Genomic DNA, 17,142 nt, shown 5'->3' on the forward strand with positions numbered 1-17,142 from the left:
AAAAATCGTGAATTATTTTGTAAGTGTATTGACAGTTTCCTTAAAAAACAAAGAACAGCCCTGAGCTTCAACATTTCAATGGTTGTTTTTCACAATTTGGGGAATATTGCTCTACAGTTAATCTCTTTATTTTGACTCTTTGTGCATGTTTAACATATTACTATGTTGTGATTCCTACAGTGGCCTAATGTTGATATTCCACTGATGATACGGTTCTTCATCAGATACATTATGCATAGTTTTCCAGTTTGCTACAGTTTAATTTATGTTTGCAATATTCTTGTTCATGATATTTCACAATTTTCACTCTAATTGAATTTGTCCAATTAAAGTGTTCCAATCCGGTTTATATAGTTTCACTTCTGGGACAACAGCCGGTTTATACCTCTCTTTAAAGTGGGTTTGACTCACTGAAGCTGTAGCTTTGATAGAGAAAACCTGACTGCAGAGGAATGTAAACAAATTGTTAGCGCTGTGCATGTTCGTGCACCAAGAATTGTCTTTTCTTCCTAAAACAATCAAGTAATGAATAAACAACAGTTTCATTCTTCTGATGATACAGATCAAGTCTGGGGGAAGAAGAAGCATCGTCACATCACGCTTTGTTGCAACTGTTTCAGCGAGTGTAGTTCTCTTTGTAATGCTGAATACTTCAGTGGAAAAAAACGTTGAATAATCATCAGCAGCGGACAGAGAAAAATCTGACCTCTTGTCTACTGAACACCATGGAGTATTTCTGCATTGGCTCATTGATTATAACTAGTGTGGCTTGCTGCGTTTAAGCTGCAGAACATATGTTTATTGAGTGGGAAAATAATGTGTGTACATTGATAAAAAATTAAGGATGGTGTGCAAATATTCCCACACTCCCAAACATTTGATCTTTTGGGGATTTATATCAGGCTTCTCTCAGCTTCCGGCAATGCCCACACACACACACACACACACACACACACACACACACACACACACACACACACACACACACACACACACACACACACACACACACACACACACACACACACACACACACACACACACACACACACACTTCTTCTCTTACGCGTTTTATGTGATTTCCTTTTCTGAAGTCCTCCTCATGAAAAATGTAAGCATTAATGCTAATTGTAGCTTCTTCCAGACTAGTTGGAGAAAGTTCAACATTTAATCAAGGCCCTAATTTTAGACTTTAATTGCGCGTGCTCTTTTTTAAGAGAGCCTTTCCCATCTTCTCCCCTTCCTGTTCCCATTTGTTTCACTAATGTCACACGATTTCATTTTAATTCCTGATTAGTCATTCATCAAATAATGAAGCCGGCGCAGAGGTGATTACAGTATATGAGAAGGCCTAACACAGGGTCACACTTTTACTGTGGGACTCTGAATATTATCTAAGATGCGAAGAGACTACTTAAACGAACCGGTTCAGGGCAGTGATTTGCTTTAAAATGTCAAAGTTTTCAATCAGTGTACATGCTTATTTGATTAAGTATCAGGTTAAATTAAAGGTTTGAGTTGCACCATAAGGGAGTGTGTCTAGCTGTGGGATCAGACTTCCGCAGCATACGTGATTTCATAGCCTCTTCATCATTTTCTACCCTGCAAAGTAATTTACTATACCATTTGGCAGCCAAGTTTTCAATCTTCCAGGCTCAAATATAGCATGGAGGTCAAGTGAATGGCTGTGAAGGTGTGTGGCACTTAAGAGTTCCTACAACAAAAAGGCATAGAACTTGAAAACAAATTCACATACTATGGCCAAATTCATTTTTCGGAGGCATTGTTGCACTCAGCAGAGCGTTTTCCTTTCATTGTTGTGATTTTGCGCTGCTTACTACACAAGCCAATGTTATTCTGATTATATTATATTTTGAAACATCAAATTGCTTGGGTCATTGCTTTAGTGTTAATATAGACCTGCGTTGTACATCATTGTGTGTGTGTTGAGAGTCTTGCAGGAACATGATGCAGAATGGCCCTCAACTTCAACCTTTTTATTGCATTATTTGCTTACATTCACACCACTGTCATTCCATTGTACAGTTTATTGTAGTTTTAGTGCACTTCTATCTATTCAGCTCTTCATAAAGTATGTCAGGGCTAGCTACTGTAGCACAAGGTTGCTGCACACTAATAGCCCAAGGTGTTGAACAACATTGTCTGATGAAGGTCATTATGTTTAATTCAGTGGGCAAAAAGAAACTATGAAAACAAAAATGGCTATATTATAAATTCAGACTTTGTAAAAATAATAGTATATACATCAGAAAGTATTGGGTATTCATCATAAGACCTATATCTAGGCAAACCTGACACAACAGATGTTTTTTTAAAGAGAATCTGACAAGCTGTCATTCGAGTGTTTGAAAAAGTACAGACAATGTAAAAAAAATACTTGGCAGGTGATAGGATAAACCGTCTGTCTATCACTGTCAATCACAGTCTAACTAACACACACCTTAATCATACCCGCATCTTCCTCAATCCTGAGATTATGGATTGTTGTGTGATGTCATGATAATTGCTAGAATCAAACCGCTGTGCACAGTTATCACATACCTCCTCTTTTCCCGGTGTGGTACGGCCTCATGAGGATCTGCAGGGCAGCGGGGTTCGTCATGCTGGTCAACAGCTGAGCGATGTTGGGTTCTGGTAGCAAACCTTTCCTGTTACTCAGAATCTGGAAAACAAAATAAAATACACACATAAGATAAAAAGAGACTGTGTGGTGAACAGTACGTTTGGATCTTATTATTAGGAGTCCCTGATGGCTGTAGTAATCATTACACTAGTTTACATCAGCAGGATATGTCTGCGATGTCAGCAGAGGGGAAACAATCTGGGAGACAAAAATAAAGGAGACAGAGCTGTGTGGGAAACAGCATGGGGGGGGGGGGGGAGATGGGAAACAACAAGGTGTGGTAAACAAAGCAGAAGATGAAGAAGAATTGAGAGTAAGCAAGTAAAGGCCACATTTCAAATACTAATTTATTATTTCTCTGCCAATTCGATATGTCTACATCATGTTCAGAAAACACCGTGAGACTTTTCTCTGTAAGCGTGGCAATCTACCACAATCTTGCTGAGGTGTGAAAATAGAAATCACTTCGAGGAAATGCACAATCAAGACAATAATATATCTTCCGTTCAGTGTACAGTGTGCAGAACTATCAGTACTACTGTGTTTTGGTAATCTTGCTAATGCTAACAAGGGGAAAGGCAACCCCCTCCTTACATTGCCTAATGGTTGTAGTATTGCGAGTACTTTTAAATGTAAAGTTACAGTCTTTAATTAAAAATGTTTTAAAGATGATTCTTGTGCATTTGTCATCTATATAGGATAGCTGCTAGGACAGAGATAGACAGTGAGTGGAATTAGTGGTGGGAGGTCTATAATGTCAAGGAGGTTAATGTCTTTAAAAATGTACCCTAAGTATGTTAGAAAGGTGTCTGTACTAGAGCTACTTGTTTTGAGTTGCTTGGACTTTTGTGACTTACTTTGTTATTGCATGAGCATCACATGTTGTAGCTAAATGAGTGTTTTTAAATGCCATTTTATAATAAACTTGCCTTGCCTTAGCTAGCTCCATCGTGTATCTGATGTTGTTTCTTATCACACATGTTGTGTGTTTTCCCTGTTGATAATATAGCTTACACTTAATTTGAAATGACCTGCATTTCCAGGAACTGAAAGGACGTCAGCATTTAAATCGAAATAAATACTGTAATTCAACAGACTCAAATGAAATCCTATTGGATTAGACTGCATCAAATTGAATGTAGCAGCCCTTCTAGATCCTCTTCAGCCCTGATAGTGCGGCGGCAGAACTCGCTGTCGGGCCCAAAGACACAGCTATTTAAAACAACATTAGCAGGATGGTGATATTTCCTCCTCGTCTGCCCTCGAGCTACAGCAAGACTTCAGCTCAAGTCAACCTTGTTTCCTCCCTGTCACATCCTGAAGAGAGAGCATTACTGACGGGGACGGAGCGGGTCTGACTCACTGTCAGCAATTGGGGAAGAGACTAGTGCAAACATACAGTATGTGTATTTGTGTGTTACAGCAGAGACATTGGCGTGTGTGTGTGCGTCGAACAAGGCCAGTCATAGCTGACAGCGTCTTTCAAGGGAAGATAGAGAGAGGAAGGAGAGTAGGAGCACTCTCCCATTTCTTTTTTCTTTGCTGGAGAAAATGTCAGCGTGCATCAGTCTGTTTAGCTGCTGGCACAAAACGCAGCCACACACCCACACACACAAGCCAGGGAGGTATGGGAGCCGTGAAGAAGAGAAGGCGAGAAATGTCGCGTAAGGAGAGGGATGGAGGGCGAAGAAAGAGGAGGGAGGAGAAGGCCATCTGGTCCTCAGCATTCACACTCGCATTCACTGACTGGAAAATCGCCTCAGAGGAGAACTGTAGCCAGGAGCAGGTCTTGACCTCTTTCTGAAGGTCTGATGTTTCCTTTACCAGCTGCTCACATTCACTGCAATAATCCTATAAGGAGCCTGAGGGTACGAATGTAACCTTGCAGTCCTCTCAAACCTATTCTGTCTCTCTTTCTCTTCCTTCCCTTTTCTGGTCTCTTTCTTAACCAATCCTTTCGTCTCTGAATGTCTGCTTATACAATATTTCATTATTATCTTTGTTGCAATCGCACTCTGTGACCACTACCTTCTCTGCTTTTCAACACATTCATCTCAAGGGCACGACCTATTTAAGCGGCGACTTATAATTCTTGCTCTGCAACAGTCAGGGATAAAATCACAGAGAATACTGCAGGATGATAAAAAAGAAAGAAAAATAAATATGTTGTGGTAGTGTATCAATTTGAGATTAAGAATTAATTAGTGTTGCACGGTGTACCGATACTTGAAAGGTACCGCGATACCCTGCCGTTAAAAACGTTACGATTCCTCCATTTCATTAGTATCGGCCGGCATCCAGAGCTGTTTAAAGAATTTAAAGACAGACAGGTTAGCGAATGTGATAGATAACATAATTACATCATGCTCAAGCCCATGCCCTAAGTCAAACCAGTGTAATTTATTTTGTGACAAATGAACGTTTTCGTAGTTTGCCGAGGCAATTAATGGCAATGATAACTGTCTAATATGGCTATCTTTTTAGCTAACTTTTTTTTTTTTAAAGTATCGAAAAAGAATCGGAATCGCAATTCTTGACTTGGTATCGGTATCGAAACCAAAATGTTGGTATCGTGACAACACTAAAATTAATACATTTTCGTACACTGCTTCGAACCACTGGGTCAAATGTATCGACAGCTGTTTGCAACAAATGATGACTTCTAATGGTAGCCCTCTATAGGTTGAATAAGTGTAATGTTACATGTTATCCCCACATGAGAGTAAAGCAGCAAGCTGTATTGGCCCTAGACAGTATGTAACCCATAATAAAACATAAAGCTGGAGTTCATGTGAAAAGGTAATTTGTGCCTATAGACTCAATGTGCGAAACCTGATCAAATTACCTTTAGATGGTGAATGAGTGCCATTATTCATTTTGATCATGATATTTTACTGGACTCCATGTAAAGATGAAAGAAAATAGGAAAATGGATCGTAATGATATCATAATGCATTTACTGATAAAACACAGTGACAACAAGACCCTGCTTTCACAATGTTTTCACATATTTTACCCTCAAGAATATTTAATCTAAATATTTGTTTTAATCAGTTTTTTATATTGAGTTTATACAAATTACTTGGCGAACAGTTTTTTTATATCATGTACCACCTACCAAGACATCTAGCATTTACCATTTATCACACTCATCTGCAATTGATTGCAAAAAGGTGAAATGTTTTCTTTAATCAAAATGCTGTACCTGTAAGTACACAGCTCCAGTTAAATCCATGTACTCCTGAAGAGTAACACCTACAGATCATTTTCCAGAACTGATCACTTGTATTTACATCCTGTGCAATTTTGCTGCATTTATTTCAATGACTGTGTGTTTGAGTGTCAAACTGTGCCGAGACTTGTTGTATTTTAGGCAGCAGGAGACGGTGGAAGAGCCCAATCAGTCTATAGAACTATAATTATCACGTCAGTGCCTCTCTGCTGCCACAGAACAGCGTAGGAGGGATACAAAAGTTACAAAAATGATTTCAGCCAGACCTTACATGTGTACCAGAGGTTTAACAGATACGTCAGCCTGTAGTCAGCTAATGTGCTTTTACTTCAAGCGAACAATATCTCCAGCTCACACAAGCCTGCGTGGTTCTGTCCAATCTGATGCTGGCTCATCTGTAAACGCCCTATAAGAGCTAAGAGGGTATTTTCCTTTAATGGTTTTATTACAGGCCTTTTGATGAGTGTCGATCGCTGTTATTTGGTGAAAAGAATATGATATCTCAATTAGTCAACTATACTTTTTGTGAGTGGTTAATGACCACTACAAAAATGTGTCCTTATGGATACTGTATATGGATATCTTATATTTGTAAATCCGAACGATGTATGTGTAAAAACCAGTTGGCGCTAGATCACAATCAGCATGTCTTCTTATTTCCATCAATCAATCTAAGGCTAGTAAAAAGCAAATTACTAGGAAGAGATATTTTGTCTGCTCATATGCCTGAAAAATCCAATGTTTTGGTGGTAAAGAGTATTGAGCGAAATGTTTCTATGGAGGAAATCAATGTTTTCCAAAACAAAATAAAAAGCTCAGTGCATCAATACTCACCATACCCTGGGCGGCGATGAGTGCAGCCAGGGTGCTTCTCCCTGTGGTGCCGGGGCTGCAGAGAGACAGCCGGACCTCCTGTCCTCCCACCAGAGTTCGGTCCATCTCTATCAGCACGGCCTCCGCCTGCTCCGCGCTCTCGTACTCCACCACACCGAAGCCTCGGACGGGGCTGCCCTCATCCTGAGCGAGCTGCAAGATATACAAAACATTGTACTAGATCAGGGCTGGGGGGGGGGGGGAGTTTTCAAATTCAGAAATCTTAACTCATTATAATAATTTAGTATTGACTCAACCTCTCACACTCACATTCAGTATACACACAATGTGCTGTAGTAATTATCTGCTTTGGGGCAAAAAAAAGGTCCCTTATTGATTTATCTATTTAACCAATAAGATTATGATTATGAATACTTATGCAGCAACTATGAACCAAGACAACTTTAATTAAACCTACAGTAGACTGCTTTTTTTTTTACCTCTGCGAAATCTGCAGTGTGATTGTTTTCATTAGTTTTACCAATATGTTTCCTCTCCTCTGACTTATGGGTTTTAATAAGCCAACCATCTCTGTGATATCTTGTCTGCTTTGCTTTTAGTTACCTCCCATAGGCCAAGAACATGCAAGTGATCTAGGGTAATCTGCACTTGGGTGAATGTAAATGTGTTTATGTGTGCTGTGACAAACTGCCCAATGTGACTCTGAATAAGCAGGAACAGAAAATGGATGAATAAATTATCTGAAGTGCCTCACTGGAGATGTTCATTTTCAGGAACAAGTGAGCCAAATGAAACCTTTCACCACTGTAGATGGCAGCATACAGCAGTGCCAAGGAATGGTGTTATCTTTGGTCCCAGCATTAAAGAAACAAAAACTGTGCCAAAACACAACATGAACCACTCGAGCCACCGTAAATCTGCCTCTTCTCTAATGGATTTCCTCTTGTATCATTGTTTAATCTTGACAAAAGACTTCACTTCTGATTAACCGACACTAAAACCTAATATCTACCGCCCATTCTGTCCTTTCAAACTTCATCAGTCATCTGAAAGAATACAAAAAAAGCATTTTTGTTAAGAGCTGTTTTAATAAAGTGAAGGTTTTATGGTTGGGTATCTCTTCATTATGCAAAATCAAAATGAACTCAGAGATAATTCTTATAAACTAATGTAAGCTGCATGCTGCTCAAAAGAAGCCCTCCTTTTTCCTGACCAAAAAAGGTAAAATGCCTGGAAACAAGTACATGACCCCGTTTAGGGATCGTCAGACTATTAATCCAAAACAATCTCTGCCAGAGTAGGCTATCTCTGAAGCTGAGGTTACCATGGTGATGTAAAAGTGTGTCAGCAGCGTGAGACTGCAAAACAAGCCACAAGTCCATTGTTGCTAGCTCATGCTAAATCACTGTTTAGACATTAGGCGAATATATGCATTCCATAGTTCATACAAACACACCAACAAGGACTTACAACATGTACAGAGTTCAACTCTTTGTGCGTGTGTGTGTGTGTGTGTGTGTGTGTGTATAATGTGAAGCTTTTGTCACCGTACATGTCTGCTGGGATTGTTAGCTTAAGGCTGGTTCGAGCTGATTTTCTTATTCTCTGGAGGCCATTTGCAGGCCCGGTTCTACGGGGGTGCATAAGGGTGCATTGCACCCTCAGTTGAGTCGTTATGCACCCTCATTTGAAAAATGAAAAGTGAAAAATATTACATTTTGCCTACTATTACTAACAATAGTAGTAATAATAATAATAATATTAATAATAATAAGAAGAAGAATATAGTTGAAATAAAATAAATTGTAATTGTGGTTGAATAACATTGTCTGCTGCATTTATTTGGTCAATTTAAACGGTAAGTAACGTTATTATGTCAGGTGTGCGTGACCTGTGCCGCTGCACATTCATCATCTGCAAGGTGCTTACACAGCAGTCAATGATGGACATCAGAAAATGGTTAAAACAACCAGCCCTTATCGCCAGCAGTAACACTGCATCTACTGCAGGTAATAACAGTTCAGATCATGGGGACATTACGGCTACAACAACTGGCGCCATGCTCTTATAGGCTACGTGATAAGGGACTGGGAAGGCATAATCAAACAAAGAACACATAGATCCAGAGGTCTCTTAATGTTGCTCTCATAGTGCACCAGATTGATGGTTTTAACTTCAATATTAAAAAAAAAATGCCCCCGGACCCCCCCCAGGGGAGGTGAGGACCCCCCTAGAGGGTGTTAGGTCCACTCCCCACTTATAAAAATAGCACTTTACCACTGCACCCTCTCTAATCTCAGATGCACCCTGAGTCATTTTGTTCTGGAACCGGGCCTGGCCATTTGTCACAGCGATATTGGTTTTATATTAAGTGTGATTGTGTGTGATGGCACATTTACTGTGTGTTAGAGCAGCTTTAAATTATGTGAGCTTTTATGTCTGTGTATGTTCCTTTTATGTTTGTCTTTGTGGTAACATATTTTTGTTTATTAAACCCTGGAGTGAGTGAAATATTGGTAGTGCGGAGCAAAGTGCTGGGCAAATACAGTTCAACGGTTTTGTGTGTGTGTGCTTGCGTGCGTGTGTGTAAGTAACTGACAGATAACTGTGTTGTGGTGGGGGGGAAAAAGCTTGTCTCAGCTCCTTTTGTCAAAAAAGTCGGGAAAGACAAAAAAAATGAAAAGGCATGATGTAAGAGTTACATCCTTGTCTTGCTTTTCCCAAAATGCTTCAGGGAGGGACCACACACTTTACAAGGTTCTATATGTTTGTTAAAGCAGCAAATTATTATAAAATGCTGCTACCCCTGTAATGGCCACATTTTGAGAACAACATGGAAAGTTAATGGGAAAAGTTACCATAGTTGCCTTATGGTTACTTAAGGTCAATACAACACATCCCTCAGGGCACTAAAGACTGCTGACCAGTAACATTTCTCCCGAACATGATAGACTTTTCTGTCAAGAAGGTTCAGTCATTTCCAGTGTGTGAAGAGCAGCTAAATAATGCAGGCAGGCTAATAGCTAATAGCTAATGGATGATGGTGGATAATGACAAAAGCTAAGAGCTAATGGCTTATGGTCAAAAAAGCACACCACTTGACTTGTAGTGGCCAAATTCTATTAAAATACTGAGCAAATTGATTAATCTTACCTTTACAATTATATATCCACTTCTGAGTCTGTTTAAGCATTTATTTATGTAATACCTATATATGTTTTTTTGTAAATTACCATTGAAGAAATTATGACTTTTTTTCCGCATTCAAATATCATTTTGCTGCCTTAATGTGTATAAGTCTCTTCCCTCACTGTATATTCCATGTGGATAATTTATAAATATAGCATACAACTAGCAATAATACTAGCATATTTTATTATTGCTATTATCAGTATAGATAGTATAAATGTGGCTTTTTTTTTATGTTGTAGAAGATATACATACATAAATATTACATAATGTTTTACATTGCATTTTTTGACCAACTAAGTTAATAATATTCAATTTATAACAATAGAAAGCAGAGAACACCATCAAATATTCACATCTGAGTAACTAGTAGGCTACCACTGATTTTTAAGTTAAGTAACATTATCATTTACAAAATAGGCCCACTCAAGTTTCAGAGGATTTGTGATTGCAATTAAACTTCCTTGCAATACAATCATATCAATGATTTCAATGTAAAAATGGACATGTTCCAAATCAGCGGGAAACAAAGTTATTTTTCTACGAATGCTGATGACTGTTACCATCAGCACTCAATCAAGTGGCCCTTCACTCCCCGCCCCCACCCCTCCTCTCATTGGTCTGCAGCTCCCTCCGGTCTGAACAGAGGATGGATGGAGGGAGAAAAATGTATGTATGTGTGGAGGAGTGGGTCGATATGCTATTATCATCAGCATACATTAAGCAAACTATGGAAATAACATGAACCACTCTACCACTTGAGATCGACGGATGGATGGAGGAGGGAGAGAGCGTGGGAGTGAGGAAAAAAAGGAGTAAATGAGGAAAAAACAAGAGTGATTGATTATGTGACTGACGAGTGAAGAAAGTGGGTAAACTGTGAGTTTTACAGTATCAAACTGGATTGTGTGCAAATGGTATCATCAACATATGTGCATGTGTGAATAATGATGTGAAGACTGAGTGAGGCTCTCTCTTTTTCTCCAACTGCACTCACACTAAATAATATATTCAATCATTACTAAGATCTGCACAAACAATTATGCTAATCATATTTGTACTATGTACTGTAGCCTTCTATATACAGCTGCCTTTTGTTCTCTCTTTGTGTGCATTTGTATCCTCATACAATTCAAATAAATGCATTTTTTCTGCTTGTCTTTGTCAGGGCAAAGATAGTGCTGTGTTGTTATAATGAAACACTTTTTTTTCCAATGGCACTTCTTTAACATCATAGACATCTTTCACTTTTCTTGTAATGTATGGCAGTTTTCCTCAAGGTATGATTTAGAAAAGAGTAATCATTGTTAATTTGGTACTTCATCACTTATCTTGTAAATTATCCTTGATGTAAATCTAAAGAAGATTGGCCCAGGGGAAATGCCTGCAAAGTGTAATTAACCTTCATCAGTCTAATTAACAGAATGAAGATTTTTATTTCATTACATTTCCTGTCATGATGCATAATACAGATCATCTAAACCAGAGTCCTGCACAGGTTTCAGACCTGTAGCCTGTTACCCTTAAAACAATTCATCTGAACCCAACTTGACCCATTTGAAGTCCTGGGACCCCAACCATGATTACAGTGATTACAAATGATTATGCTTCTTCATATTATCTGATATATGCTGCTTTTAAATAGCCAACTGTACTTAACTGTATGCATTTTATAGGGGAGCAGGAGGGTGCAGTGCATGCAAAGTTACATATGCAGGTTGTTCCTGATGTTGTATTTCATTTTCATTTCATTTCAAACCTTTATTTAGACAGGTAGGTCCCTTGAGATCATGGATCTCTTTTACAAGGGAGACCTGCATCAATTTAGTTCCACATGAAACATAAAAACAAACAATAGAGGACATCATATTTACATATTCACCAACACTTACAAACACCCATAGTGTCAGAAAGCATCTCATGCAGACGTGCCTTAAAAACATTCAGAGAAATAAAATTGCTCAATTTTAATTTGGACTGTAGGCTGTTCCAAGCAAGTGCCTACATCATACTCTTTTGACGGTTAAAGAAACATTACTTTGCCATCCTAAATTTTGACAACATAATCACAAAGCTCTGACAAATGAGTCAAGTCAAAGTGCAGTAGCACTTGAATTATAATAATTAAAAGTAGATGACAGACCCATTTTCTCCTTGTACAGTATAATAGCATGTCCCAGAAACATAAACTCCTAAACCCATCGTTTCTGGCGGTTTGCAGTCAGAAAAACCTGAATACTGTAACAAGACATAAAGATTTTTTGTCTCAAATCTTGTTTTATAATAATAATAATCCTTATATTTATTATAGCGCTTTCTCAATGACTCTCAAAGCGCTTTACAAATACACATTACACATACAGATCATACATGTAATGGTCATCTACTGTGGACAATACCCACAGGGGCAAATTCGGGTGAAGTGTCTTGCCCAAGGACACAATGGCCTGACGCAGTGGGGCGGGAGCGGGTTTCGAACTGGAGTTCCCCAACGCCCCCTTGATCTGATGATCAAACGCACAGACCACTGCGCCACCCGTTATGTTGTTGGAGTTAATGCAGAAGCGAGGTCCATTACAGAAAACATTTGTAATGATTATAAAACTACGTAAGGACCAAACTCTAAAATCTGATCTAATCAGTGAAGATTCAAACAGACACAGAAGTTACGATTTTAACAGTTAAATACCTAAATCAGTCACTTGATTGGTTGGGGCCAACTGTATGTGTTTCTGCATCCAAACACACAGTGTTATTATTATATTATTATGCTATTATAAGAGATCATTGTCTGAGATACCTTAGTATATTGCAAGTATATTGCAAGTATATTGGTTTAAAGAAAATACAAGTGAGGACATTTCACTAAAGTGAAAAATGCCAACAAGATTTGGATGAATAAAGAATAAAAATACTGCAGGTGGTTTTGCAGGTATTGACGGTTCCAAAGATAAAGAAATATAAAAATATAGATAAACTGTATTTTCCTGAATGCATATACAGTATACAGTAAGTCGGTCTGTGGGAGTTATCAGTGTGTGTGACAGCTCTTGACCTCAAGTCGTGGTCCACAGCCAAGAGATGCTGACTGAGGCCCGACAGGGCTAAGTTTGTGTGTGTGTGTGTGTGCACGTGCATGGGTGTGTGTGAGTTTAAACTGCTACATCAGCTGTCTGAATCGGGTGATAAGGTCACGACAGCCCTGTCACAGCTGTCTGTGAAGTCAGGTACATGACCTGTCACAGTGAAGATTTTAACTGTAAAGATTATGATAAAGAGAACGAGTGAAGCAGAGTATGTGTGTGTGAACATGGGAGAAACTGAGTGGGAGACCATCATTTAATACAATTATAATTTAGAAGTGGAAGACTAGATCAAATAATTAAGAAATAATAAGTATTAAGATAGGTGATCTCACATAAAAATACAAAATATGGTTTATTACATATACTGGGTTCCCCCACTACAGCAGCTTTGGTTCATTTGCCAACAGTGATACTTGTTGGCTGTTTATCAATCATTTAATTCTGTATATCCATCCATTCATTCCTATTTTATGATTTGTTTTTCTCGTTTTTGTCGTAGTCCTCCTATATAAACATTTATCTAGAATTATCTCTGATTTAACCTCAATTCATGCAAAATATATTTTATTTCACTTTATGTTGAGGAAAATATTTTTGATTTAGTTGATATCTTTGACTTTCAGCTAATGTAATGCTTTATGACTGTGACTGTGCTCGTCAACGTTAACATAAGACATGATACATTTTTCGTTGCAGCAGTATAAAACAAACAAGGCATTGCACCTAATTAGAAATTAAAAGAGTAGTTATAAACAATTATAAAATACAAACATCTCAAAATAGAAATAAACCGGTATTAGAGAGTAGAAAATATACAGTTGACCGTGAAGATAAAACATCTATAAACTATCTGACAAATAAAACACTATTAAATGGCCAATTTTCAGTTAACACAATAAAGCAGTATATTATTAAGCCCTGAGCCTGTTTCTCAGGTCTCAGGCTCGAAAATGACATTCCCAGAACAAATTACCATAACTTCACTTCTAAAAGTGGTAAATTAATAATCTTTTTTCTCAAAGCAATGATAAACCTGTGAGTTGGATGTAGAATTGTCAGAATCAATATAGATGTTTTTATTTTAAAGTAAATTCAGATTGAACATAGTAAAAAATCTTTAATTATAGTGTCCGTCCACTTCTAGTGAAAACCACCCTTGAATGATGGGATCGGAGACTAAAAGCTTTAGGAATCCAAACTATAATATATCATAAGTACCCTGTATCAAGATTTATGCAAAACAAGTGAAGTTTGACCTTTTTAGAGAGATTTCGAAAAAAAAACCCACTTCTGGGGTCATTTGGGTGCATTTTCCATATCTCCTCCATATCCATTTCCATGGCCCCCCTTGTTCGATATTGATGATTGACATCTCTTATTAACCGTTAGAGCCAATTGAATCGAGGAGAAGTTCCTAAAATCCATCTAAACATTACCCATTGGTGAATGAGGGCTGCGAATGCCAGAATGCCCCGGAACCGGAAGCTGCGATACACTCTGGTGGCTACCATTAGCAGCTAATATAAAATCTCTGATTTTTACATAAAAATGGAATTATGGATTATCAAAACATTTTAAAAGTGACAGACACATTGGATTAACCTATGGATTAACCTTCAGCCGCGTTTTTATCGTTTTAATGTCATTGAACATGACTTTTGATCAGAATAACAGCTACGGTAAGATGATCTCCCGTAAAGCTACGTGTTGTGATGTCTGTGTTTGCTTCCCCTGTCGCGAGTTCTGATCGCTCAGTGATGATACTAATACCTATATAATCTGTGGAATCTCAGCTTTAATCTGATATATTGTATGTGCAGTTACGATAAGTAATGAGGGGATTTTTACCTTGAGTTCTGTGCGTTAGCATTTTTTTGCTCAGGGGTCATTTAGACGCTTCTTATGAGACTTGTGTATTGTCAGTTAGCTGAATTTCTTCCCGTTAATCTGGTATGACACATTAACAGGTTTTTAAATATTAAGAAGCCCTGAGACACAGTTTCGTGAAAAAAGAAAAACCTGCAGCCCCCTCTACCGGGGGCTCTCAGGCTTAACAGGTTAACATATCACCAGTAGCTGGACATGATGGCTGTTCTACTTCCTGTTGCTTATTGTAATGTTTTCTTCCCAAACAAAGCATCTCATGGTACTGCTTTAACTCCTGGATCAGCTTTAAGAACAGCAATTCCAGGCCGATTATCGGGGGCCGATATTCCTCATTTGACCGATTATCGGTATCGGCCTTTTTTTTATAAAATTGCCGATAACACTTTGGCTCTGATGCGGCCGTTTCTCTGTCTGCAGTCACCACTCTCTGTACACGAGCAATGTCCCGCCCACAGCGCTATCTGATAGGCTATTACTGAAGTGTCAATCAACACTGAAGATTTTCCGGGCGGGAGCCAGCCATAGAGGCGGGACCTTCTCAGATTACAGGCAGGTGCGAAGAACGCAGACACAGACTGACGGCCCCTACACACGGCGGCGTGCGTTGCTGCTTGGCGGTGGGCGCGTCTTGAGCTTGGGGAATCAACGCGAGCAGCCCGACCAACAACCAACCACATGAATGTCCCGCTCCGGACATACAAAGCAAAGCATTCATGCTACATCCATGCTGGCTAAATATACTGTCTATGCTTGCTAGCTGTCCATTCAAACGAAATACACTGGATATAAACTCCCCAAACAAGCGAAAACCTACCAGTTTCCCCCACTGTCTTTGCCACCTCCCCCCATGCCTGGCTCCTCCGGTTTGTGTCCCTGTATGTTCCCTACCGCCACGATCATTTTCTCCTCCTTTTGTTGACATATGGGAAATAACTGCGGTCTGGCTCTCCCAACATACACCCGGTTTGATTGGCTACTGCTTGTACTGTCAGATTTACATACGAGGGATTTGATTGGCTGACGCCTCCGTAGAGGTGGCAAAAGTAGAACATTGCTCTACTTTTGCAGCGAGCACCTCGAGAGAAGCTACGCTTTGCTCCCGCAATGCAGTTCGGCGAATCGTGACGTCACCCCATTCAAAGTGAATGGGCAGAAGCGTTTAAGCGGCAACGCACGCCGCCGTGTGTAGGGGCTGTGAGGCAAGCAGCAGCGCTGAGCGGCAGAGCCATACATGTGTTTCGAAGGTAAATCAGTTGAAAGCCGAAGTTCAATAAACATCCCAATCCCATATGCTGAAGTTGCAAAAACAGCACGATCTATTGATCCAATTCTATCAACTATTTAAACCCCTGTTTGGAGGGATGTCATCTGAAGCATGGGCACTTTATATCATTGTACTAAGACATGACAACTTTATAGAGCAAGACAAGGGTAACTGTCTGCTCACTCTGCCATTAAATGAGCGGACGTATTGTTTCATAAACCTGTCTTCATCCGTACTCCGTAGGTATCATCAATCTATCCTCCATAACTTTGTTAAGACATCTACTTGTACATGCTTTAACATAGATTTATGGAAGCACTGAGAGGCATGTGAGGGGTAATATATGTTCTAAGTTTAATCCAAAATATTTTATCTCCTGTGTTTATGACTGAAGAGGAGATGAGGAGCCAAAAAATGCCAGCGTTGATTTGCTAAGCAACCTTTATTTTCAACTGCGGTAAACAAAAAGCATTTGTGTATTCTTCCAGGTTTCTTTAAGTTTCTCCATGCAGTTTAAACACATTCTAGCAAGTTCTGTTAAATAGCTGTCACATCTTTAAAACCTATGGCTCACCTGAATTAAGTCTGATTTGAATACATAGCGTGCATTGCCACTTCTTGTGGCCAAGATAGTTATAGCAACAGCAATCACCTATTTGTTAAACGATTCTGAAAACAATTATTCACTAGCCAAACCTTATTAATAAAAAATAAAAAACGTATTCTCCAATCTGATTCATTTTTTTTTAAAGAAAATAAAGGAATTTAGAAAGATTATTCAAGCATCACTTTTTGCAACCTGTTCTTAACTCAGTAACACATAAGAGAAAACAAATTAGGTCTAACTAAAAAAATGGATAATCAGAACATTTTCCAACTTGCCTTCTAGTTGCACAAACATTAGTCTTTGACTGACACATTTGGTTCTTTTAGTCTCCCAGTTAATATGAGTTTTAGCTTTTCAATCAATCAATCAATCAATGTTTATTTATATAGCCCAATATCA

General features: G+C 38.8%; 1 protein-coding gene across 2 annotated transcripts in view; it reads right to left on the reverse strand.

The window, feature by feature from the left end:
• The window catches only part of raver2 (ribonucleoprotein, PTB-binding 2), a 97,476-nt gene that overhangs the window by 14,038 nt on the left and 66,296 nt on the right, over positions 1-17,142 (reverse strand). For both annotated transcript variants that reach the window (XM_034082052.2, XM_071202920.1), the window contains 2 exons: positions 6,711-6,902; positions 2,563-2,683 (listed from right to left, as the gene is read on the reverse strand). In XM_034082052.2, the coding sequence (XP_033937943.1) occupies positions 2,563-2,683; positions 6,711-6,902 (313 nt within the window). The remainder of the gene's footprint in view (positions 1-2,562; positions 2,684-6,710; positions 6,903-17,142) is intronic.

The sequence above is a fragment of the Pseudochaenichthys georgianus genome, chromosome 4 (genome assembly GCF_902827115.2).
Source record: "Pseudochaenichthys georgianus chromosome 4, fPseGeo1.2, whole genome shotgun sequence".
Lineage (NCBI taxonomy): Eukaryota > Metazoa > Chordata > Actinopteri > Perciformes > Channichthyidae > Pseudochaenichthys > Pseudochaenichthys georgianus.